This window comes from Cyphellophora europaea (genome assembly GCF_000365145.1).
Source record: "Cyphellophora europaea CBS 101466 unplaced genomic scaffold supercont1.6, whole genome shotgun sequence".
Taxonomy (NCBI): domain Eukaryota; kingdom Fungi; phylum Ascomycota; class Eurotiomycetes; order Chaetothyriales; family Cyphellophoraceae; genus Cyphellophora; species Cyphellophora europaea.
This window is the reverse complement of record NW_008481812.1, coordinates 1,186,411-1,211,798: the sequence shown is the minus strand read 5'-3', so window position 1 is coordinate 1,211,798 and position 25,388 is coordinate 1,186,411. Positions and strand designations below refer to the sequence as shown.

The 25,388-nt window shown below is 54.6% G+C and overlaps 6 protein-coding genes across 6 annotated transcripts; 2 read left to right on the top strand and 4 right to left on the bottom strand.

The window, feature by feature from the left end:
- Positions 1-2,039: 2,039 nt before the first annotated feature.
- Positions 2,040-3,026, bottom strand: HMPREF1541_06674 (uncharacterized protein; the record flags this gene model as incomplete). Its single annotated transcript, XM_008721004.1, has 1 exon — positions 2,040-3,026. One exon carries the CDS (start codon positions 3,024-3,026, stop codon positions 2,040-2,042), a length of 987 nt encoding a protein of 328 aa, XP_008719226.1.
- A 1,407-nt stretch (positions 3,027-4,433) lies between these two features.
- On the top strand, positions 4,434-6,686 carry HMPREF1541_06673 (uncharacterized protein; the record flags this gene model as incomplete). Its single annotated transcript, XM_008721003.1, has 2 exons — positions 4,434-6,087; positions 6,142-6,686. The coding sequence occupies 2 exons, from the start codon at positions 4,434-4,436 to the stop codon at positions 6,684-6,686; spliced, it is 2,199 nt and encodes a 732-aa protein (XP_008719225.1).
- A 2,358-nt stretch (positions 6,687-9,044) lies between these two features.
- Positions 9,045-18,337, top strand: HMPREF1541_06672 (uncharacterized protein; the record flags this gene model as incomplete). The annotated part of the gene is made up of 3 exons (XM_008721002.1): positions 9,045-9,113; positions 9,166-9,255; positions 9,308-18,337. 3 exons carry the CDS (start codon positions 9,045-9,047, stop codon positions 18,335-18,337), a joined length of 9,189 nt encoding a protein of 3,062 aa, XP_008719224.1.
- Positions 18,338-18,870: 533 nt separating this feature from the next.
- HMPREF1541_06671 (uncharacterized protein) lies at positions 18,871-19,726 on the bottom strand (the record flags this gene model as incomplete). The annotated part of the gene is made up of 2 exons (XM_008721001.1): positions 18,871-19,380; positions 19,478-19,726. 2 exons carry the CDS (start codon positions 19,724-19,726, stop codon positions 18,871-18,873), a joined length of 759 nt encoding a protein of 252 aa, XP_008719223.1.
- Positions 19,727-20,308: 582 nt separating this feature from the next.
- HMPREF1541_06670 (uncharacterized protein) lies at positions 20,309-22,564 on the bottom strand (the record flags this gene model as incomplete). Its single annotated transcript, XM_008721000.1, has 4 exons — positions 20,309-21,436; positions 21,485-21,632; positions 21,721-22,094; positions 22,160-22,564. The coding sequence occupies 4 exons, from the start codon at positions 22,562-22,564 to the stop codon at positions 20,309-20,311; spliced, it is 2,055 nt and encodes a 684-aa protein (XP_008719222.1).
- A 735-nt stretch (positions 22,565-23,299) lies between these two features.
- Positions 23,300-25,180, bottom strand: HMPREF1541_06669 (uncharacterized protein; the record flags this gene model as incomplete). The annotated part of the gene is made up of 2 exons (XM_008720999.1): positions 23,300-25,077; positions 25,132-25,180. The coding sequence occupies 2 exons, from the start codon at positions 25,178-25,180 to the stop codon at positions 23,300-23,302; spliced, it is 1,827 nt and encodes a 608-aa protein (XP_008719221.1).
- Positions 25,181-25,388: the final 208 nt, after the last annotated feature.

Here is a 25,388-nt window from a genome sequence, read left to right as displayed (position 1 = left end):
GGGAGCAAGGATCTGTATGCCAGTGTCCGCAGAAATACTGGGCGTATACCAGGAACCCATTGTCTCGGCCTGCAACCATGGTGCGACTGGGCGGACGGGGCTCGGCAGGAGAATTTTCATCATCATAGCGCGAGTCCGGCGGCGGGACAAGGGGCAGTGGCTTTCAATGTGGCGTCAGCTAGTGGCTTGGGAGTACCAATTGTACCGGAGGAACTGTACCCCCGGACGCCCATGGTGGTATTGGCCGAGGCCTGCCGAGGTCACTCCTCGTCAAAAATTCCCGCGGTGAAGGTTTGAAGAATGGTCCGAAAATAGGCGTCTGGGGATTGGATCTTCCCTGCTCGTAGCCCTCATTACGTCAACAACCATTAGCAAGGCCATGGACAAGGTTTCAGCAAGCTGTTTTGAAGATGCTGATTGATACTCAGGGGTCAGCCCATAAACGTACTGATTTTTCACGGCCGGTGCGCATGGATAATACGATGGTTGTGATCGAAGCGAGCGAAGCGAGCAGCTAGCACTCCCTACGGCCCCGTCGATTTGCCGGGGAAGTCAGCCGCCGTCGGTATATACTAGAATTGCGCCATTCTCGTGTCCGGCTAGAGTGAAAGCTCTCCTGCCAGGTCCGCGCTGCTCCGTACGGACAGTACAAGCTGTTACCGGCTTGGCGCCCGTACGTGTACGTGACAAGCCAGCAGTTCTGCAAGCCCTCTCTTGGCTTCTGTGTTCTATCCCGTCCCATCACGCCTTTGCCATGAAGAATTCTCAAAACTTGCAGCTGCAGCTGCAGACGCAGACCGGAAGGCAATTTGCAGTCCCGGTCGTGACCAAGAAAGAATAATCGAGGTCTGGGAATAAATTTGTTTGAGTGTGGAGCCGCGCAAGGTGCTGGGCGTAAATGAAAGCTGGTGGTATTCACGTAATAGAAAGCAATAACGTAGGTAGTCAAGCCCGGATCCAACAGCAGAGTCAAGCCGGACATAACCTTGATGAGTTCCGTCTCGCTAGGCTGGCAGAGGCTCTCGATGATGACTGCTACCTCTGTCTGTCGACCACCCGCCTCCTACCTACGATACGTTGCTGACCACATAATTTTCTTGAGCCTCCCTCCCACCTCCCACTCCTCAAACACCAGATCCCCCAGTATATCGCTCAGCTGAAGTTGCCAGCTAGGCTGTTTTCGGCAGTCGGCCTCGCGGCTGCAATGCCCCTTCTTATGACGATTTCCGCTACCAGACGGTCGGTATTTCGAAGGTCTGGACCATCACGGCTTCCTCTGTGGCCAGCAAGCCTCATGGGCAAGCCAGAGCCTAGACCTCGATGACGAGGAGCGAGCTGAGCGCTGAACTTACCGACACGATGGTAAAGAACAAAAAGAACGCCGAAAAATGGTGTGCACACCATGACCTATATAGTGGTGTGGTGTAAGGTTTGGAGTTGAGGACGCCGGCTTTAGAGGCGTTGGGCGAGATGCTCTTCTTCTCCACGTCAACTACCCCTTCTTTTCCCACGTGGTTCTGGCGACACTATCCTGGGAATGTGAGGTTCTGCATGCGCGAATTTCCGGAGTTAGTCGTCTGCGGAGGCATTGTGCGCGCAAGGCTGGTGGGATATGGTCGATCGTGCCCATGACTGGCCCCGGGCTCATGAGCGATGTACCTGTGTTCCAGAGCATCGGGCGAAGCTACTCGTTTACACGGCGGGCTGCATCGGGCCCGAATAGCATGGTCTGCGCGGAGTGGGAGGGCTGTCTCGGTCGTGATGGAGCAGACGATCCCTCTCTGCGCACTCGCATACTGATATAGGAAAGGATATAAAGGATGTGGTTGGGAGAAGCTAAGAACGATTCCGCTATGCAGATTTTGGCTCTGGTCATCAAATTTCTATGCTAAGGTATCATGGTATGCAAAATAGTCATCGTGCTAGCGTCGAGTCCTGAAGCCGATCGTGAAAAATGCATGGAGAGTGCCGAGCTAGCCAGCTCTGTAGGATCTCAAGGTAGTAGACGTAGATGTAGCGGCGGGGAAATTGGGCGCCAGTTAGGACTTGGGACACTCTTGGGTCCATGCATCAAGATCCATATTTTTTATGATGGTGGAGAAGCCTTGCGCAGAGGAAGCATCGCAGATATCGTCAAACCTTGACGTCGAGACTGACAGGTTGTTGTTGGTATCGTCACCCTTGGGGTATTCAACGTGGAAAACGGGCTTGTCCTGGTCAATGAACGCCCTGAACGTGTCACACTCGTCGTACTGGAGACATTGCTCATTGACGCTGAACTGTACCACGTCGAGGACGTCGGGTATGATGGACCCCGCATTCTTCAGGCCAATCGAGAGGTTTCGATTGTGTGCGGCTTTGGCGAGGAAGGCAATGTAGTTGACCGAGTCTTGAGCCGTCAGATCGAGACCGTTATCGTTGTCGAAGCCGTCGATATTGTCGGGATCCACTCCATCACATTTCTTATCCACCGCCATGTCGAGACGAGCCTCCATGATCCTGCGTACGTTGTCGCTATTGATATTGAGCCATTTTTCGCCCGGCCAGCCATCAAGGTCGTGGCCAAGGTCTGAATCCTGGAACTCTCCCTTATCCGGTCGCCAGTCTTCATAACTGCCAGCGGAGAAGTAGCAGATGACTTTGCTACCTTGGTCTTGCAAGGCTTTGATGGTTGAAGCGCTGTTGTCGACGAGGTCAATGTCCCAGACATCGATTCCCTGGTTGGAGGTGTCTTGCACCGCAGCGTGTAGATTGTAGTTCCAGGTCAAACCGCTTGTTGGCTTCCAAACCGAGGCGGGCACCTCAGAGTCGGCACCGGAGATGGGAGTTGCTGAAGCGGCTGAGCCGGAGGAGTCCGAGTTACCAGTGGGCCGGCCCACGGTCAAACCAATTCCCAGGCCAACGGCCAAAGCAATCACGAGAACCATGGCGATCGCCCCGATAACGATGAACCTGCGTCGCACGGTTCTCCGGCTCGTGGGTTGGGCCTGGCTGTGTGCCAGCATCGCTTTGTCATCGGCCGTCATGTTTATATAGGTGAGTGGTGAAATTGACTTGTTTGTAGTTCTTTGTGGTGGTTGGGAATGTAAGGCCCGTGCAAGCTGTTGAAACGGCCAAGAAGTCGATGGCTGACAGTCAAATCAAGAACGTCATATTTGAACTGCAATCAAGGCCTTGAAGGATGTGGGTGACAGGGGAGTGGCGGCTTCCTTCAATTTGAGGCAGGGGGCGGTTTCTGTGGTGAGCAGTTTTGGCCGATCGCGGTCGATAAGGGCTACACGGAGTTCGGGCAAATGCCGCGGTCGACAAAACTGACGTCGACGGCGTCGAACCTGTTGTGTAGAAGAGACAAATGGCGATGATGATAGTGGCGATGATATTGATGTTCGGGGCGCGCTTCAGGTGCGGAGGCTGACGACTTACTGAGGCTGTTCAATTCCAGAGACGGTCGGGCTCACTCAGGATGGGGCTGAGCGGCGCGATTCAGGCCGGAGGATTTCCCCTGCAGCTGGTCCCAATCCTTTGAAAGCTGTTTCCAGTCACGACTGCACGGTCGCTGTCTCCTGGCCAGACTCATAACGCAATTCCAATATAATTCTCGTCGGCGGGGCAGCGCGTCGACGCTGACCACAAAGGGTTTAGCAGTCGACCTACTCCAGTCTTGCACAAGTCTTGACGAGTCTTGAATCAATCTTACTAGCGTCGTACAGAGCGCGCTTTTGGTACGTATCCTTGGCGGGCGTTTCGAACGCGTGGTAAAAGTCAACTAAGACATCGCCCAACTGCCTTTCCTCCATCACTCTAGGCGGACCATTCATTGACTAAACCTCGTCTCATGCTGGGTCCAATACCCTTTCATGCTCGGCCCTATTCTCCGCCACTTCCTGTCCAACCGAGACTCGTTCCACTGGGTGAAAACCACCGGACAGCCACAGCGGGTGTTTGACTTGGGACTGAGCATAGTTCGACTGACCCCAGACCTAATCACCCGTCCACCTTTGGCTCAACGGAGAACATCCTTCCTGTCGCTGAAAAGGGGTTCCGTATTGAAGCGTTGCGGAAATTGCGATCACCTTTGAGACCGTCTCTAGGCCTCCTCTTCTACATGGATCTGGGTGAAGCACATCATGATCCCGAGGCCGAGACTCATCACATCCGGCCATGGGTCCCTCTTGTCTCAGCGCCAGGCTGTTCTCCATGCAAAGACGAATGCGGTAGGTTGAGGACACCACGACTTCATATACCATCTTCCATCTCTTTCGCGTTGCCTCGCTTTCCCTCGACCACCACCGTTGACCAGCGTGTCGTTCCACTCGTTCATCCTTTCAGTCGCTCGTTCATTTCACTTAGTCCCTCGTTTGATTCCCCAGTCACTCATTGAGGCTTCCTGAGCCTATACTTTCACTTAGCTTCATTATCCTGTACTGCCCGCTATGGCAGGACCCGTCTTGTCGTTCGTCACGAGCATACTCGGTGTCATTTCCTCTGCTCGTGCGCAGGCGACCTCCACCAGAACTACCAGTCCAACCGCGGTCGCTACTGCCACTGCTAGCGCCGTTGGCACGTCTGCTCCGGCCACCACCTTGGCAACCTCGACCCTGGCCGCAGCCCCTTCTGCAGCCGCCAATGTCTCTGCTGCCAACTTCAACGGCGCGATTGATTCGAAGATTCTAATTATTGTCCGCGACGCCTACGCCGGTCAATCAGCCTCATCTGGCCTCAACGGCTATGGCATTCCGTTTGAGATCCTCACAGTCCCGCAACAAGGCATTGCCCTTCCCACTCTTAACACAACTGTTGGTGGTAACTATGGCGGTTTCATCATCGCAGGCCAAGTCTCCTATGACATGGGAGGTGGGAACTATCAGTCTGCCCTGACTGCGGCGCAGTGGCAGCAATTGTACGACTACCAGACCATGTACGGTGTTCGCATGGTCCAGTACGACGTGTATCCGGGCCCTCTTTTCGGAGCCTCGGCCCTCGGTGGTTGCTGCAATACCGGTGTTGAACAACTGCTGTCCTTCACTAACACCAACGCCTTCCCGCAGGCTGGTATCAAGCTCAACGCTGGCGTTTCTACTGCTGGTCTCTATCACTACCCTGCAACCATTACTGACGCCAGCACAACGACGGAAATTGCTGCTTTTGCCGCTGCTGCCGGATTCCAGAAGTCGACCGCCGCCGTTATCAACAACTTCAGTGGTAGACAGCAAATGGTCTTTTTCATTGGATGGGCCACTGACTGGTCATCCACCAGCAACTTCCTCCAGCATGCTTATATTACCTGGCTGACACGCGGTCTCTACACTGGCTATCGTCGTGTGAATCTCAACACCCAGATCGACGATATGATGCTATCTACAGGCTTGTATAGACCTCAGGGCCAGGAATACCGCACCGTCCCCAACGACATGCGCGACGTGGCCGCTTGGGTGCCTACCATTCAAGGGAAAATGAACACTGGATCCTTCTATCTTCCTGAGATTGGTCACAACGGCAATGGCAACATTGAAGCCGCCCAAAACACAGCCAGTGGCCAGACTGTCTGCACGCCCTTTTCCATTGACTATCCTGAGCAGCCAGACACTGCTCTGGAGTTCAAGAAGCCGCTTGGAACTGGCTCAAATGTTTGGCCTACCACACCTACCGCTTACAACTACTCCCCCAACTGCATTCGTCTTGACCCGTTGGCCCAATGGTTCCAGACCACGTCCAACCGCGACCGGTTCATGCATCTCTCGCATACCTTCACCCACTATGAGCTCAACAACGCGACGTACAGTGACGCTGTCAAGGAGATCAAGTTTAACCAGGCCTGGTTCCAGCAAATTGGTATTGCGAGCGGCCGTTTCTCTACTGATGGCTTGATCCCACCCGCCATTACTGGCCTGCACAACGGCGATGTTCTCCGCGCCTGGAAGGATAGTGGCCTGACTAACTGTGTTGGCGACAACACCCGCGCCCCTCTCCGCAACCAACAAAATCCCATGTATTTGTACAAGACAACCAGTGCCGCGGATGGATACGATGGCTTTAATGTCATTCCTCGGTGGGCTACTCGCATTTACTACAACTGCGACACTCCAGGTAATTCCAGAATAATGAAATGCATCGGCCTCGATCTCTACTGACAGCTTGCAGAATGCACTACCCAGGAGTGGATTGACACATCTGCTGGAGCTGGCACGTTCCAGGACCTCCTCAACGTAGAGAGACAAGACACTATGCGCCACCTCTTCGGTCTCTACCACGACGGCTTCATGTTCCATCAAGCCAACCTCCGCACCCAGGGTATTCCGGCCATCCCTGTCAATGGAGTGTCGTCTCGGGTCTCTATCTTCCAGGCTTGGGTCGAGATTGTTGTTCAGGAGTTTGTCCGTCTTGTCAACTGGCCCATGATCTCGCTCAAGCAACAGGATCTGGCGAAAGCTTTCCTAGACCGTCAGACACGTGATGCTTGCAAGCCCAAGCTCACATGGACCAAGAGCGGCTCAACGATCACCGGCGTCACCGTCTCAGCAACGGGCAACACTTGCTCAGCCCCAATTCCAGTTACTGTACCCGGCTCTGTGACCAACACACAGGGTATGCGGACCGAGAAGGTTGGCAACGACCCCACCACGATCTGGGTGACGCTATCCGGCAGCGCCAGAACCTTTACCTTCAGCTCGCCTGTTGCAGTCTAAGCCAGCCGTCTGCCAAGGGAACGATGCATGATCAATTTGAGGCATTTGACATAAAAGGGAGTTTGTGACATGTGTATTGGACGGATTAGGTAGGTGATGGGGATGGATAATACCAAAAGCATATCTGCAGGCTCATGTACGAGTATCGTTGGGGCTTTCCTTTTCATACAATGCAAGTATATTCATTGCCAAGGACGCCTGCATACAAACTCGTTGTCTCCGCATAGGTGCTCCAAACGACGCACGTTGCGATTTGCTCAGCACCGCATTTTGAAAGGGTACCGTTGCACATGACATTCAGCAGAAGTGACCGCTGGTGAGATGGCCGCCTCTACGATGCAAGTAAATTGCTGCTCGTATGGCATAGGTCTACCACTCCCGCCGATGGCACTTGTGCGACTGTAGTCGGTCACAAATGCGAGCACTGGTGCACGGCTGACCCAGACGCCAAGTTCTGCATGCGGGACGGCACAACTTCAGTACTCCGTATATGAGACAGTATAAATAAACAGTATCCGATGCCATCCAATCCCCACATGGTTGTCTACTCTGCTGCTAGAGCCCTCGCTTCGAGTTCTCTGGAGCCACTGTGTAAGCGAGGAAAGCGGGCTCAGCGACCAGTTTCAGTATCGCGATGTTCTCGGTAAGCTGGCCGGATACAGCGAGGCCTGCTAGCAGTATGGTTACATGGCGGCCCAGTCCTTTACCGCTCGCCTCGCCGCAAGAGAAATTACAGCGAGACACGCACACGGGGTTCTAACTTCTGCGTGAAGCAAGCCGGCATCCCATATCCACAGCAGTGAATTATTGACATTTTGCCAAAAATCACGCAGATCCGGAGCAGCCACTCCGGGTCAGGAGGCCAGTTCCTGTCGATCACACTGGGGAATTGAAGGCGGGACTCTCGGCTATTCTGCCGGGCGAGATCACACACGAAGTGGCTTGACGTACAAAAGACTACACAAGAAACAAGGCTTGACCCATGTGTTCGTGCTGCAGATCAAGGCATGGGAGAAAAACTTTTTTCCCGTCGTTTCGGTGGCGTTGCGACGCTTCTTGTGAGTCAGGGCGGCTGCGCCAAAATCAATCTCAACCAGTCTCCTCGTTTGCCGCTTGCCCAAGACACATCCGAGGCATGCACGAAGTGAGCTTGGCAGGACATTAGGCGATGGTAGCCCGTATTTGTCTCATCGTTGCGCTGCCCAGCGCATGTATTGGCGAGAGGTGCTGGGGCTGTCTTGGTCGATGCGACAGCGGGGACGACAGGGGGCGGGAGAGCAGCCACACCTGGGGTCGCCTTCTTGGCAATACAGTCTCCACTTTATCAGGCGTCATGCTCATACGGTCTTTTATTAGACGTATTGTACCATGGTTTCACGTGACGAGCTTGACAATACGCTGATACTAGTGTGCCAAGTCCCACTGTCTTTAGACTTCAGTGCTCAAACCCTGTGCCTCCAGCTACTAACTGTGACTTCTCCTTACCCCACCCCCTGCTGGTATCGTATTCCCGTCAATATGTCTTGCGCTGCAACTGCGCTACGACCGTGTCATTGTCGCCGTCGGCAGTCTATGACCCTTGGCTCTTCGCTGCCAGATCGGGCGCGTCAGCCCGTCCTCCACCCTGATCCCGGGCACTTTCTCATGTGGGTGCACGTCGCTTGATTCGCGAGCTCCATAGCCCTCAGCAATCCAATGTCCATATACCTTCGCCCTGGACTGTGCCTGAATAGGCCTACTTCAATCTTACCGGCGAAATCTTGCCTCCCATCCGCCGGCTATGCTAATTCTAGCGCGCTCTTACCCGCTGAGAAATGGCTGTCTCGAACGTGTTCCAGCAGCCTTCGACCCGCGTCCAGGTGGCCCACTATCACTGGTTACTGGTCCAGCACCAGTCAGGAGGTGGGCTGGAAGGTCCCTGCTAACCGATGGGCTGCCTCCATTTGGCACACCACGTTTCTCTGTGCTGCGCGGTATACTCGATGTCTTGTTGCCTGCATCTCCCAGCAACTGCTCTTTACGCTCCTTCCTTTCACAGATCCAGCTCCCACTTCAGCCCGTCGTTTCCTAATTCGTATACACCCCCCTGCCGCCACAAGGTGCTCGACCCATCCGATCCCTACCGGCATTACTTCATCTGCACCACCTGAGCCGTACTTCTGAGCTCTTCTTCCAGGCGGTCAGTGTTAGCATCTGCAACGTGACTGACACCTCGTCTCGCACAATCGGAACCCCTACGCCGGCTGTGCACAGCAGAGACATGTCTGCTCAGATCTAATTGTTCGCTGTTTCTTCTTCATTCATTCGTTACTTATATAGTAAGGGCGTTGGCTGGCGGGCTTCTGAACGGTCGACAGCATGGAGGACCGAATCTTCAATCCCCAGATTCTGGGTTGGGAGGACTTGTCTAGTCATTGGTGGTCATGGGTACGTTGCTGGGCAGTCCGGCACAGAATGTCGGTGGCTAACCGTGCAACAGGTACTTTTTGGTCTCGTTGTAGGGTCTGCAGCAACTGGCATCACCTATATCATCTACTCGGTTGCCTGGCGCACTGCGAGATACCTCAAGGTAGGCTTCAGTCCATACGACTGTGCTGAGAAACGTCTCTGACTCTGCAAAGGCTCGGCGTTCGCGCCCGTCGGAGGTTTCTTCCCAAACTCTAAAGCGTCTGGAGAACGTCGCCGAAAAGCTCACAGGACGCTCGGCCGTACGAGCTCCCAAGGTCTCTTCATTCACAGTCTTCCTTGGCCATACTGGCTCCAAGACCACCGCCAGCCAACTCAGCATCCTCGCCAAGTCTGAGCTTGCCATCCTCGACCCTTTCCGAGGCGCGGATAGCCTTATCCGGGGCATAGCAGGCCAACATTGCTGGCTGGCTAGACTGGATGTTACCACCCTAACCAAGACAAATGCAGGTCCCGATGCCGTACTCGAAAGCATTGTCGACGTCGTCGCCAGGGTCCTCGACCACTCTGCCTTCAATGGTGTCCTACTGGCCGGATGGGAGGAGACGTTACCCAGCAAGCATCTGGCTGCCGTCGTGGATCTCATCAATACCGCAGGCTTCCTCGTGTACCTCGAGTCATACCCTCCCAAGTATCTCCCCGATGTCGCCATTCTACAGGATCCCAAGATTTCGGGAATCGTTCTCCGCAACGCCGCGATCCTGCCCAACGGCCAGCATCGCGACTATTTCGACATGCATCATTTGCAGCCGACTATCAGGGCCATCGTCAAGGAATCGTGTATGCGTGATTTCAGTGCGCTCGCGTGGGAGTCCTACAACGATGGCGTGGAAGTTTCAAATGCGGTAATCAAGCGTGCCATTCAGTGGTGTGGGTTTTATTCCATTGTCACCTGGATTGGCTCGGTCGCGTCTGAGGTCGATCCAGAAATCGATCGGCCTGCAGTCGAGCCCATGGGTGCGTTCGAATGGCTCAAGGACGAGCGTGTCATGGACGCGCATACTGCTTGGAGGTCGAATTCTACCCTTGCCCGAACGCAAATCACGACAACGAGCGAAGCGTGGAAACAAATCGCTCGTGCCGTGCCCGAGGCTGCCTCTCTGCAGGCCACAGTCTACCCATCCACATCCGCAATCTCACGGCGAGAGTCTGGGAGATTTGAAGATGCGCCGCACACCCCGGTCGGTGGATCTCGGGCAGGAAGTTACCAAAGCACACGGTCTGTGTCAGAGATTTCGATGGCCGGCGATACTCTTGGTTGCGTTCCACTGGGCGTTGAACCTACACCTCTATCGTATGCTGAGGTCCTTCAAGAACAGCTACGTCTACGGAACCTTGGACTGCTGCATCCCGTTGACCAGCAAAAGATTACCAACTTGGGCGTCCTGTATCGCAAATTCCACGATCGATATCTGCTGCAGTCAAAAGGCGTCCAAGCTGGTGTTGTCGACGCCGTCAAGGAGCTGTCTACGGTCGCGACTGCCGGACTTCTGAGACTCCATCTAGGTCTGAGTCCTGGGTTTCAGTATGGTACCAATATCCGCTTCTGGGCAATCACTCATGACGACTCGGAGGGCACGGAGATATTCGTATCTCGTGACGCTCAAGGACTTTCCTGCACAGTGCTGCATGCGTTCTTGTCCAATGAAGGTCTCTCGCGAGAAACCTGCTTTGCCATCGAGACCAAGTTCGCGGAGTGGAATGAAGACTCCCACAAAGAAAGTGGTCTCTCTCGGCGAATGGTTCAGGACATCGACAGCCTCACGCCAGAGGAGCGAATCTTGCTGATCCAGCAACTGAACGCTCTAGACCGCGACCATGACGCCATGGCACTGGTGACGCGGTGGGCGAGGAAACAGTTGCTCGAGGCTCCCACTCAAGTTCAGCTCAATGAGATTGACTCCGTAAGCTATATGCAGGGCAAGGTCAGCGAGACGCACCTGCTTATTGCCCGATATTCAGAGTATGACCAAAAAGGCGTCCCGTACCCGGAGCTTTCTGTCGCTGTTTCTTTTGTTGTCAAGCTCCAAGAGTGGCTACTGCTGGCACTCCGCCAGCGACGCGACGCTGATCTGAAGAACTTCACTTTGGCGCTTCAGGCGATCCTGAAGTCGGATGCCATAGACTCGAGAGCTGATATTCTTGGACTCGCGACCTTTTGTGCTGCGAGGAAAGCCGCGTTCGAAGAGGTGTATCTTGAAGTGACAGACCGCAACCCACTTCTGAACGACCAATCCGACCAAGCCGCCGTCTTCGCTGAATCATTTGCCCTTGGCTCCCGGTGCGAGGCATACTTCGACGTGTCTCCTAACACATTCGGCAAGCTCATCTCGGACCGGTTCAGGGCAGTCTACAAGGAGAAGCAGCCTCCATTATGGAACAATGGGGCCCCCGAATTTGCCACTGCCTATGGAGGTGCCGGCATCGATGTTGATCCGAACAACCAGCCAAAGCCCCTGCCTCAATTCCAGCGCTTCGGGTTTCTCAGTGTCTTCGCTGTCCCAGCCTTGGTCGACATTGCACTTCTCAGCACTATCGGCAGGGGGCTCTACCTTTCCGCGTTCATGACGCGTGATCAGCTACAGAGTGCGACCATTGCTCTAATGATCTCACTTTTGCTCTCGGGAGCGACTGGAACTTGGATCGCGGTCGGTGGATCGTACTACCTCGTCAGCATGGCATTCTCCGCTATGAACGTGTTCGTGCTCACACGCCTCATTGCCGGACTTGCATTTACCATCGCCGGGGCTCTCATCGGCTTTGTCATCATTGCTGGCGTCGAGGGTCCTGGATCGGGGATCGTCTTCTTCTTGTATCTGATCGCCTTTACTACTTACTTGGTCCTCTTCGCTGCAATCGCCAGCTTCCAAATGCCTGGCTCGGCGTTCCTATCTGGCAGAACATACATCCTTATATGTCTGCCGATCCTACTCATCTCGCCCCTCGTCACGATTTGGAGTCGACACGATGTCTACATCTACATCTCGGTCTTCTATGTGCTCATTGGCTCACTGGTCCTTGCGCTCAGGCGCGTTGGTGCGCGATGGGTCACGTGGTATCAGCAGATCAAGCAGACCAACGACACAGAAGTCCGCAAATGGTATACCGAGAACAAAGCTGGAGGTGATTCAGCGTATCTTGACTCCATGTCTGATCCCGCAGCACTGAAGGTATGCCGGGAAGCCCTACTCCAAGACGTCGAAGATGAGCTCCGGAAGAACTTCCTACATAAACCCACCAAGGACGAATTCGTTCTGGGCTTATCCAAAGACTGGGAGCGTACGAATTTCCTTCTCAACTGGTACAACCGCTACGCCGACGTGCCCAAGCCCATTCCCTTTAGCTCTGGGTGGAACATCCAGGTGAAGGTAGCTTTGAACACTCTCGTGGAGCTGCAAAAGGGAATGAGGCTGCATAATGCTTTCATGCATTGGCGGCAAGCCGGCGATGAAGTTGGCTGTGGTATTCTGTACTTCGTTGTCGCGCTCATGGACAAATGGGTTGAGCTCTTGACTGGTGTACGCCTCGTCGGTCTTTCTGCCTCCCTCAACAACAGCTTCAGAATCGCCATCGGCTTCTCACTTGCCTACTACCTGATCGGCGCTGTTCTCATTGACGTCAAGGCGCAAGAGCTGCACGGGGCTGTTGACATTTCCGAGCCAGATGGTGTCCGCAATACTGCAGAGCTTCGTGAACAGCAGAAGAAGCACATTCGCCTTCGACGCACAATGTATGCGCGCACACTATTCCGCTTCCTAGCGTGGCACTGCTGGGCTCTTGCTTTTACGGCGGGCATCACGTACATGCTACAAGGAACTCGCGATGCCACGATCATGTTCCTCGCCTACGTCGGCGCTTATACTGGCTTGCTCTGGTATCAGTACACAAAGATTTTCGCAGGAAGATTCGCCCTGCGACCTCTCCTTGTTGCTGTGAGTGTTGGCTTACCCCTTGGACTGGTTCTCAAAGGTGTGTTGCCCGACTTCAAGTTCGGAGGTGTTATTGCGCTGGGAGTCACGACTTGGACAGCAGCCGTCCTCTGCCTTTGGTCGGCACAGATCGGAATGCCTGAGAAGCCGGCGGCCAAAATCGACGAAGAGTCTACCTACTTCGCTTACGTGAAGCCCTGGGACGATCCGCACTGGTCACAATCCGAGCTCCTTTCCATGTACGAGAAATTGAGACGCATGCCTACTGGGGAGCTGTATCATGTCCGTCCATTCCAGTACCCAGGTAACGAGGTGACTGCTCTGCTCAGAGGTGCCGTGCCGGTAGCCGACTTCTTAGCGAGCGCTTTCCCAGATGCCGAGGATATAGTCGATGTCGCCGTTAAGACTTTCGAGAGCGGCCAGATCGAAATTGAACTTCTCGCACTCGACAAAATGGAGGGCGAGGTGCAAGCTATTTCGGCCCGTCATAACGAAAAGACTCGTCTCATCATTGGAGTTCGAAAGGCCGATGACGGGTCCTTCAACATGCGCGGCAACTGCCAGGTCATCGCCGAGCTGCTGCTTTGGGAAGTTGCGAACCACTACTTCAAGATTCCGAGCCAACATGCCTGCCTGATGTCTCAAGCGGTCAGCTCGAGCCTGCCACTAACGATCCGAACGATGCTGGCGGATGAGCAGGACCGAGGCCGAGTTGTTTCCTGGGCGAGGAAAGAGCTCCTCCGACAGTACTGCCTTGGCATGGACTGCGACTTGAAGTGGGACAAGCTCTCTCAACCCGTCAGAGAATGGTTCCTTACTCGGGCTGTGGGAGGGTCTTACGAATTGGCCATCTCTGATGAGCGCAGACTTCGTTATATCCTCGGCTGTACCGGCCAAGATACTTATCCAATCCACATTGCTCGGTGTGATCTGGCGGTCGAATCTGCTGCAACACTTCTGGAGCTGAACAGCGAATCTCACCCTACCATCTTTCCTGGTCAGGAAGCAGGCAACACTCCACTGCCCGAGTTTACTATCGGAACATTCTGGACGACATTCAAGAAACCCTTCAGCTATGTCTACCACCACATCGGATTGGCTATCAAGTACATGACTCTCGCGCTCGTGGCTGATGCCGAATGGCATCGCGAATTCGATCATGCCATGCGCAACAAGAACAAGGTCTTCAAGATTGTACTTGGGTTCGTTCTCACAGCTGTCTGGCGTTACGCGAAGGTTGCGCAGGATGTCGGCTTGACCTTCTTTCTCTACCACAACCGGCCGGAGGTCAAGAAGCTGATGAGAGAGTCTAAGGGCATGACGATAACTCATAAGCGGTCTCGGATTGTCATCCAGAGTTCTAAGGGCATCTTCACTGGCTTCCGTCATCCAGCTGAGCCTGGGTTCGATCTCAAGATCTACAAAGGCGACTTGAAGTCAGAGCCCAGCAACAACAACAGCAGAAACAGCATTGTTGCCATCAACAAGTATTCGTCCACGCGACAATTGTTGTCACGAGAAGAGTTTGATGGCGCCAACAGCATTAACCTCTTCGAGTATGAGTACGAGCAACCTACGAAGGTCAAGTTCCGTAACCACATTAAGCGGACTGTTCCGGAGGCCAGACGCTGTGTCCGCGGCAAACGTGAGCTTGAGAACTTGGTCTACAACGATAAAGGTCTTGTTGAATCCGGGTCTTACATGACCGGCGAAAACTTGACTCACTTTACGCTCCGCTACCGGAAGAATGCCACTGCTCTCGATGAGCTGCTGTCTGGCGAATTCGTTCTCGCTCACCTCAGCGCCAACGTCTCTTGGTGTGCACCGCCCCTTCGCCGATCTGCCAAGAAGAACCGATGGATCCCCCATACCAAGGTCACAAAGGCAACATTTGTGCAAGGGCCTGACGTGTTCGAGAGCACATGGAAGTACGACCACCAGATGCATCCAACAATCACCACTACGCTGAACGGACAAAAAGTACCCACACCGCCGCTGATTGAGCATGACTGGCTGAACATCCTGAAGAAGCCCGACCACACACGCTTTGCTGATGAAGACCCTCTCCTGAACTCAAGCCGATGGACTACCAATGCTCTTGCCCGCGTGTTCGGGTTTGCAACGCAACGTGTCCCTATCTCCACCTCTATGGCCCGTAGTAGGTTATGGAAGGCATGGAAGAACAGCAGAGACATCGACGGTGTTATCGCCAGATGGGTGGACGAAAAGTTGGTGCGCAAAGATAAGGTCCTCAAGAAGTACTGGCGTCTGCGCGATGCTGGTAACCTTCCTGCAGCCAAAGCTTACATTATGGACATGACTGATACGGTGCGATCAAGTGTTGACATGGCCGATGACATCGCTGGTTGGACTCCCATCGCGTACAAATTGGGCGATCTGATCAGCTTCGGTTCCGGAGGCGATACCATTATGCACACTACGGCCAAGGCTGTGGGAAAGGACACGAATGAGACCCTGCATGTCCTCGCTGCAGACAACGGTACCTGGCCAAACGAGGGTGGTGGTGTCTCGGCTTGTCGACGAGACATGATCAACAACCTTGAGACGATTAAATGGCACATGGTTGCCGAGAGCGCCAACGACTTTGGCATCCCCAAGCATCAGACCGAGCAGAATGTCCTGTCACTCAAAGTCATCCCTCTATGGGGTCTTGATTTCTTGACACCTACTCATGGGCTCTTCAAGAACCGCCTTGATTCGGAAGTCGACATGTTGCAATCCAGTTCAACGGCAGCAGAAATCAAGCTCAACTTTGTCCCGATCATGGCTGCCCTCGTCAAGGGATCTCGCGCCGTCGATCTGTCTGCTGCGGATTTGCAGCAGGCCACGCGTGCTCTTGTCAATCTCCACGACTACTTTGGCAACAAGCGACATTGGTCTGATGTCTGGAAAAGCGACGTGAGCAAGGAGGCATGGCGCTCGTTGTGGCTCGAGGACATACCTAACGCCCGTGCTCCTACTGAGTGGCTCGACACTGAACTGCCTACCTTGGGACACTTTGATACTGCGCTTGAGCTGTGGCTCCGCTACCTCTTCGTGTTTTCCATCCAGGTCCCTGACAAGGTGCCCGCTATCTTCCAAGCGTCTCATCATTCAGTTTCGGCTGCCTATGGCATCGTCTGTAAGATCAAGCGCAAGTGCCAATTGCAGATTTGGGATCATGCCGTGGCCTGGAGAGAGACAAACATGTGCTTGTCTTCAGCTCTGTGCAAGCTGCCGCCCTTCGTACGCAACTCTCTGCTGGGGTTGATGAGGCTGACCAGTGTGCTGATCTTGCACAACGCGGACACCATTCTGCCTTGCGCAGACTTCTTCAACCCTGGTTGGGAAGTTGAGATTGGAACATGCCAGGGCACGATCGAGCACCGGAACTCGTTCAAGCGCAAGATCTCGCCCATCGTCAACGGTATTACAGACTCGGACAAGTTCAAGCCGGTGAAGGAGATCAAGACCAAGAAGCCCACGGTCACTATGCTGTCCCATCTCTGGTTCGCGAAAGATCTGAAGACAGCCATTCTTGCCGCCGATATCATCGTAAACGAATGGGGCTTCAGCGACTACCAGCTTGATGTTTATGGTAGTATTGAAAAGGCGCCTATCTATTCCAACGAGTGTCAGGAACTGCTTGCCTCCAAGGGTCTTCGCAGTCAGGTTAGACTCGCTGGGACTGCTGATCCGATGAAGGTGCTCGAGCAGACCTGGCTCTTCCTCAACTCCTCACTCTCGGAAGGTCTCCCCCTTGCGCTAGGTGAAGCCGCACTCACTGGTGCTCCTGTGGTCTGTACAGATGTCGGTGCTTCTCTCCGCGTTCTCAGCGACCCGGATGACTTTTCAAGATACTCGGCAGTTGTGGCTCCCAACGATGCTCGCGCACTTGCACGCGCTCAGATCAAGATGCTGGCCATGCTGGACGAGTGGTCCAAGTATGCCGACGACCAACCGGGTCAGGTTGTCGAGATGCCCTTTGCGCCTACACCCAAGGATGTGGAATGGATCACGGCTCGCATGTACGCTAAGCAAGAGCAGCGTCGCAAGCTCGGCCTCATGACGCGCAACATTGTGCAAAAGTCCTTTGGTGGCGACCGCTACCTCCGCGAGCACGAACAGATGCTCTGGATTGGAAAGTCGCGGCGGATGCAAGAGGTGCGCAACTATGGCGAGTTGTCTGACGATCCCGCCGATATCTCTTTGGCCCTTCATCTCAACGCACCTATCGACGACGACATTATTCCTCGCAGCGCTCGCCCTAGCATCAACTGGTCCCGCCGTGGTAGCCTTAGCGCTTCGCCTATCCCGGCAATACATGACGAGAGCCAACTCATCTTCAGCAACGGCGGCGGGCGGTCTACGCGCAATTCGTCTCGACCAGGCAGCAAGTTGTCGCATGTCTCTACGTCCTCGGACGACGACGGCGACTTCGACCAGCGTTTCTCAGGTCGTGGTGGGAGAGGCGGCGCTAACAACGATGTCACCGCACTCCCGCGTGTGCCAACAGAGGGCAGCTTGCCGTCGCACCCAACCCTTGCAACGCTCGCGTCTCTGGAAAGCCAGACCGGCGTCACATTGGGTCGGCACTCGCGCCACGAATCACCTTGGGATACAGCGTACATGAATCCGGGTGCCGGCATCTCGGTGCCGTACGATCGCGCCAATGCGCGCTACCGCTCCTCAGACGTCAGCATCGTCAGCCCGCACCAGCAAGGACTAACAAAGCATGCGAATCTATCGCTCGCAAGCCTATCCGTCGCGCTGGAGAACCCCAAGTCCATCCTCAACGCCGAGCCGCCCGCGGACAAGAAGCGTGAGAGCCATTACCGCAACCTCAGTTCGGGGCGATCAACGCCGGCAGGGGATCGCAGTCGAAGTCCCGCGAGTCTGCGGCCAGGTCACCCGCGGCGGACGTTTTCTGGGGGAAGCACCGGTAGCATGCGGGTCAGCGTCAATGGGTGGAACAGTCCCAATGGTGCGGGGCCGAGGAGTCCTGTCAGCGCTGCGACGCGGATGGGAGGACCGCAGAGCCCAACCAGTCTGTCTTCAGCAGGAACACCTGGTGGGCTGAGGCTGCCGCCGGCCGCGAGGAGCAGGAGTCCCGGGGTAAGCGGGCTTCGGAGTAAGAGTCCGTTGGCCATGGCTGGAGGCGGAGGTGGCACGGCTGCGCCGAGTCCGTTAGGTGGTGGCGGCGCGCAGGGGCAGAAGGGGGTGTTGGAGAAGGAGGGAAAGAGTTACTTTACTTGAGGTTGAGGTTGAGGTTGGTGGCTAGGAGGAATGACGAATGAGGAGAAGGCTGTGGAAATGAAAAAGTCATGGAGGGACAGGACATGTGTCAAAGAAGCGAGGGTTGGGATCTCCTCTGTACATCATTTGGAACGGATCAGGTGTTTTACGACTGGCATTCGCGGGCGTTCTTGTGGGGGGAAAAGCATTGCATCGCCAAAGAAAGGGGGAAGAGGCAATCCCAAAAGGCAAAACGGAAAAGGGTTTCCAGCGTCCAGGGATCAATCAGGATCAAAAAGGTGTTGTGTTTGATGCTCACCACTATCCATCGTTACAACGGGGGAAAAGACAGTACAGTAAATCTCATATGTTCTGTTGATAGCACCACCGATTTGACTTTGTGTGTAAAGATGATCGATTTATCTACCTGAGTTGCAAGCAAAAAGCAAAAAGCTCATACCAGGCTCAACGCGTGGCCCCAAAGCTCTCTCACTTTCACTCTCTTCTCACTCTTCTCACTCTTCTCACTCTGTCACCATAATCTCCTTACTACATCAAGGCCAAGCCAGCGCAGCCCACCCACCAATCAGACATAGTCCCCCCAGCGGCGTGACGGGCCCCAAGAAGCGGAACTGCGCGGGGTTGAGGACCAGCAGATACAAACTGCCGCTGAACATGGTCATGCCGGCGGTGAAGAGGTTGGCGGCCAGCCTGTTGTCCGGGGCGGCAGAGGAGGCGAGGAGGAGGGCGGCGGAGTGGATCAGCTGTGGGTAGATGTGGTTAGTGGGGTTGATCGGGTTGGTTGGCATCTGGGAGAGGGAAGGGGTAGAGAGGTTGGAGTCAATTGGGGATCGGGGGGTGGAGAGGGCGGAAGGAAGGCTGTGGAATGGGTGGGCGGAAGTGGGCGTGGGATTCGGGTTGAGGAGGGAGGAGCAGGCATCGGCTTTGGATTGGAGAAGAGACGGGTTACGGGAAGCGGTCTGCTGCCACCGCTTCATGCCGAAGAGGCCACGCTCTCCCGCTCCCGCTCCCGCTCCCCAAGCTTGCCGAGCACCCGGATCGATCTGACCTTACCACCGTCTACGACGGGGTACGGTATGGCAAAAGACAGGTGCACCAGGTGCGAGGGCTCAAACTCGGAAAACAAACTTCGGTACTCACCTGATACTGCGCAGCAGTTCCGAAATTCGCGATGCGCTGCGGCTCCGAGATGCGTTTCTTCAAGCCGTGCGCGCCGAAAGCGCCCAGAGCCACGGCGCTGGCGCCGTAGACGCAACCGAGCGTCCAGTAGATGTTACGGTCCATGTTGCGGCGGGCGAGCTTGGGCTGTTCGGGTGAGGATGGCTGAGTGTTGGCGTTGTTGGCGTTGGTGTTGGGAAGTAAAGGGTCGGTGGCAGAGGGTGGTGACATACTACGTTGGCAACGAGAGGGTTCCAAGGTGACGGTAATGGAGGTTCGGGGAAGAAAGGGAGAGTGGCGTGATGAAGTGAGAGAATGTCCGTTGCAGGTGAGCGTGAGGTGATGTCGGCGATATAAAGCAAGGCCAAGTCTTGGCAAGACGGCGGACTCGGATGCTTGTGGTACCGGTTGTGTAGATAGTAGTGTTGCACGGGTGCGGACTATGCGATGCATCTGAAAGTAGAGAAGTTCTCTCCAGCGTAATGACTCCTAGGGGACGTTGGCTGCTGGACAAGGGTGGAAGACAAGCTTTATTTTCAGGCGGCTCAGTGCTATTGCTAGAAGATCCCCTTCCGAGCTGCTCGCCCCTTGATGGACAACTGAACAATGATCCAAGGCGCAGTTCCCCAGCATGTCCATAAACCTGCGGTAGCCAGCATCGTACTGTAACATCCATCAAAGGCACCCAACGACGCCGAACTCCAGCGCTCGCCAACTGTGCCCATTAAACTGGACTTTCTTCTCGCAAAGTCACTTCCTGGGTATCATTAAATCCAACATTTGCTCCCTTTGTAATCACACGAAATTTCGTCCCTAGGACGGCGTGCTGCTCTTCTCGTCCTGCTTCTCATAGTGATCGTTCAATGCCTCACCTCTCGCCTCGCCCTCTTCTTTGGCCTGCTTCTGTGCGTGCTTGCCCACGACGCCATTCACCGTGAGATGCTGCGCGCCGGACTTCCATGGGTGGATGAGGGGATTGCTGCTCTTCTCGTCCGATTTGTTGCTCTCATCGACGTTCGTCTGGGTATCACCGTCGTCTGCACTTTCTACGGCCTTCTCGTTTGTGGGAGAGGCTGGTGAAGCTGACCCGTTGCTCCCCTTCTCGCCTGCGTTCGTGTCTGACTTCGCTGCTGAGCCGTCGCCATGATGCTTGTCTTCACCTCTGCCCATGTATTTGTGATACTCGTGTTTATACTTGGGCTCCTTGACTTGGCCGTCGGCTCTGTTGTTGAGTTCTTCCTCTTCGCTACTGCTGATGGAACTCATAGAGCTGTTCTGTAGATATGTGATGTGAGCGCCGGTGTGCTTCTTCTTTTCCCTTTGCTCGTCCTTCAATTTGTTCATTTTCTCTTCATCCGCTTGGCAGTCTAGCGTAGCAACCTTTAAGCCGGGCAGATTTTGCGCAAAAAACCCCTTGAGTTTGGAGAGCATTTTCGCATTGGGCCGATAGGTGCCACTGTCGTTGTCAATGACGAGCTCGTAGTACTTTGGATCTTGAAATTTGAGGTTCTTGTTCCTAGAGCGTTCTTCCTCCACATGGTCATCCTCCGGCGGCAGGAGGTCGTCCACAGCTTCGCCACTGTTACCACTTTCCGGACGACGTCCGTGGGGATGCCGGAGACGACGGATGAAGAACTCGCCAGAGAACGCAATGTAGATCGACACGTCGCTATGCATCGTGTGCTTCGATAGCAGGTCGATGCCAAACTCTTTGCCTGTTTCAGTAAAACGAAAGTGACCGTCCAGTGTCAAAACATAGGTGAAGATACGGCCACCCTGATCCCAGTGGCAGAACTCGAGAAACTTTTTGGTCATCTCAGGGCATGGCTCTTCATATTTGCCATAAACGGTTGACTTGTCGTAGTTGTATATTCGAGCATGTTGATGATGAAGGGCTCTGTTCAGTATGCGGCCTCGGAGTGACTTGTCGGTGAACATGCCCTACTTTTTCTCAGCAACGATCCATCCTTGATCTTGAAAAAGACTTACTGCAACAAAGGGTTTGAACTCAACATATCGGTGATACAGCTCGGCCGGCACGGGGCCTTTAAGTTGCATCTGGATCGCCTGGAAATTATAACGATCGACACCGGGCTTGCCGTCTTTGTCCTCATCCCGCTCCTTCGTTCCCGTAAGCCTGTGAAGCCGTTAGTAATTGCAAAGAGTACAACGCTTGCCCGCGACCGCAGTCGATCTGGCTAGCATTAGATTCGTCAGTCTCTTACCTTCCGATAAGAGGAGAGTAATGTTGGCTCCACGCCAAAGGTGCCACAGTGTAGGCCCGGCCGCCGTTTTCGTCCTGTGTAGGTCCTAGGTTCTCGATAGTTACGACAAGCGAGCCAGAGAACTTGACAGATCTCGAAAACATGGCAGCGCATCCGCGAAAAGTGTAGGCACGCTTGCTGCCCATTCGCTTCTTGAGCTCGTACGTCTGCTCCTTGAAGCCAGTCCAGTCATTATGAATTGCTGGGACGTTGATGTGAACGTTGCCTAGGCGATCGTCATGATCCGCGGGGTCCTCATCGTATAGTCGGCACTTGAGATAGAATCCGGAAGCTGGCACATTGGCAATAACCCATTCGGCGTTCCAGACAGGATTCTGCAAATGTCAGATATTGAAGTACACAAGATTAGAAGCCGTAGTATGGCAGCAGAGCAGCTCACAGTATTCCTATGCACCGTAGGGATACGTATTCGGAGGGGCGAATCTTCCTTGTGTCGCTTCGGGAGCGAAGTTTTGAGTGTCGCGATAATGTAAGGATCGGCCGACAAGGTACCAAGATCGGCATATGGGAGGTTGTCGGCGCGGACGAAGGTGACTCTAAGGGTGTAGCCAGGTGGCGCGTCTGGGACCGGAGTCGCATCGAATCCCCCAGGGGGTCCTTTCTTGGACTTGGTGGTGTCGCTGGTGTTCTGTTTCTCCGGCTTCGAGGCCTGGAACTGATCTTGCCATTGCTGGGTCTTGTCTATGAGACGTGCCCCGAATCTGTCGATTTCTTGGTCCCGGGCATGGCGCAGGATAGGGTTGCTATCCTCCGCTGCGGTACTGCTGTTATTCGTGTCTGCCATTGCGACGCAGAGTGGATGGTGAGGGCGATGCTGCAAGAAGCCACCCCGCAGTTCAGGCTCAGCTACTGGACCGAATGAACCAGCTCGCGTGACAGTGCTTCCAGCTCATGTAGTTGCGAGAACAGCATTAGAAGAGCAGAGGCGTCGGAACGCGACAGCAGGACCTTGCGCTGAAGGCGCAATTTAATCCTACCTGGCAGCGACACATGCCGGCATGCCGTGCAGCTGTCGCAGGCTTACGACGCCCGGCGCCCTCCAGCCGAGGGTTTGGAGCTAATTATCAGCCAAGAGAGCTTGGTTGCGATGCTTATCCCGCCGATCCAGGGTGCTAGACCATCGTGCTCCAATGGCCACGACCTCATTGAGCACCAGACGTCTGCAGAATGACGCACGGTAACTTTGTGGTGCTCCAGGACGGTCTTAGTCATATCAGATTAACACGAGCTACAGTACCGCCTTGTAGGCGGCGGGGTGGTTGCAATTATGCCGGAAATGAGACCAGGTCCCCCAAGAAGAATCATGCATGAATCAAGGCAGCCCGAAAAAATCATGGAGGACATTACTCTGAGTTCTTGTCTGTCATTAATTTACTAGGTGGGTATCCAGAGTACGCTGAGAACGCTCCAGAACCGAACCGCTGATGTGATGTCGGCAACTGCCAGACTCTGCCGTTTCGCTGTACAGGCCTGCTCACAAGACATAGCTGTATCTATGTGAACCAATGTCGCTGCGCTCTTATTCATTCAACAGTCTTTGCAACAACTCTGCCCCTGGTCCCATCAAGCTCTGACGCACCTCACTTTCCGAGACTGCAGAGACGAACTGTCGTTCGTCAATGCTTCGTCCAGTGCGTGCTGGCGTCTTGCCCGGGGTGAGCATGCTCGAGCTTCTCCCAAACGCCTCATGAGCCAGGCCCAGCGTCTCCAAACTGGTCACTACATCGCGAAACTCGGTGTTCTTCAGCACAGGCAAGAGTCCGTCGTCTCGCTGGCAGAGCCTTCCATACTTCTCAAACAGGTCCTTGACACTCGGCACCTTCTTTGACGATTTTGACGGCGTCTTGAACGGGTCACGACTGTCTTGTCGTCGCTCGGCTGCCACCAGTGAGCATAGCACCGCTTTCTGCTGCAGATTGAGCCCGCCGAGTCGGGACACAGTGCCATTGTTGAAGATGCTCGATGCAAGCTTAGCTACATGCTTGATCGACGCTTGAGGAGCCGTCTCGGCGGTCAATCGAGTGATCGCAGGTGTGTCCGGCTTCAAAGGAGACGAACTGGGTGGAGTGGCAACGACATTGTGCGATACATTCGAAAGCTCGCCGAGTGGCTCTTTCGTAGGCGTGCCCACTCCCTGGTCGGCCGACTGCTGCAGTGCCTCCTTCTCGATCTGATCGATCGTCCGGCGGGCCAGATTGAATGCCTTCCGAAGGTCACCAGTCTGCGCTGCGATTTTGCTCCCGATCAGCTTGATCGCTGTTGGATGAATGACGGGAACAAAGTTAGGTACCACCTCGAATTGCGTGTCCAGAAGCGATCGCAGCTTCTGCGTGATGATGTTCGACATGTCTGAAGCAGCATAAGGTAAGAATGGAAGGAGCGATGGCTTCAGATTGCGCGATTTGAGGCGGGGCATGAATCGGTCTGTAAGATCGAGAGCGTTCGCGATGCCAATAAGGAGGAGCGATGAGGAGCGGTGCATGGCCAATTCGAACATGTCGTAAAGCAGGTTGCAGTCGCCGTCCAGAAGGCTGTCGATCTCGTCCATGAGCACCAGGTAGAGAGACTTCGATTTCTTCGAGGTGAAGAGTTTGCCCATAGCATCCTTGACAGTTTTGCCATTGTCGAGTGGCACTCCCAGGTCTTGCGACAGCTGGCTGGTCACCTCAGAGGTTGTCCTACAGGTCACACAATTGACGATCGAGATCTTCAGCCCATCGGTTTCTCTGAACCCTTCGAAGACTTCCTGCACAAGTGCGCTTTTGCCGGTTCCAGGGGGGCCACTGACATAGAGACAGCCTCCTTTCCCTGTCTTCACGCCAGCGGAAATGAAGCTTTGCAGTTGAGCCCGCTCTTCATCGCGGCCGATTATCCGAGTGGGGCTGCTGGCTTGAGTGAACAACTGTCGTGCAGCGGCATATACGCTGTATGGACGATTCTTCTCAACGGACCGCTGAGATCGTGGAGTGAGAAGCTTGCCACCGAGTCGAACTCGGTGTCGAGGGGTAGAAGGTAACGAGCGTGCAAGTGCGTCCTTGAAGCGAAGAGCAGTAGGAGTGGAAGAAGATGGAGGGACATTCTCCTTGCGAGCATGTTCAGATATCGGTGGGGAAACAAGGTCATCTGCGGCTGCTTCGTTTTGTTCCTTCAGGTCTTGAACGATACATTTCGTCGTTTCGGTACCGTCCCTTACCGAACGCCGAGTAGAGACTTGCTCGGGCTCTGCTGTATCTTCATATATTTGAGGAGCTGCACGTCGCGTCTGCCGTCGCTTGGATGGTGTTGATGGTATGTTCTCTGCATCTCATCAATATTCGCAATACATGTGTTGCAAGCAAAACTTGGTCATACCTTGAGCATTGAGAGTCTGTCTCATCCGCTTTCCAAGAACAGAAGGCATGATGAAGATGGTCGCTGCTTTTGTGTGGTGAGGGTTGTCGGCAATTGACTGAGTCGTGAAGAGGAAGGAGCGACTCAGGTTGTACGAAGCTGGGAAGTCGCGACTCACGCACCTGCAGGTTGAGCCGAACGCCAAGAGCAAGCGCGCGACGCGTCGAAAACGCGTGAAGCTAAAGTGGGTGGCTGGGAAGGCACAAGCCACATCGCGC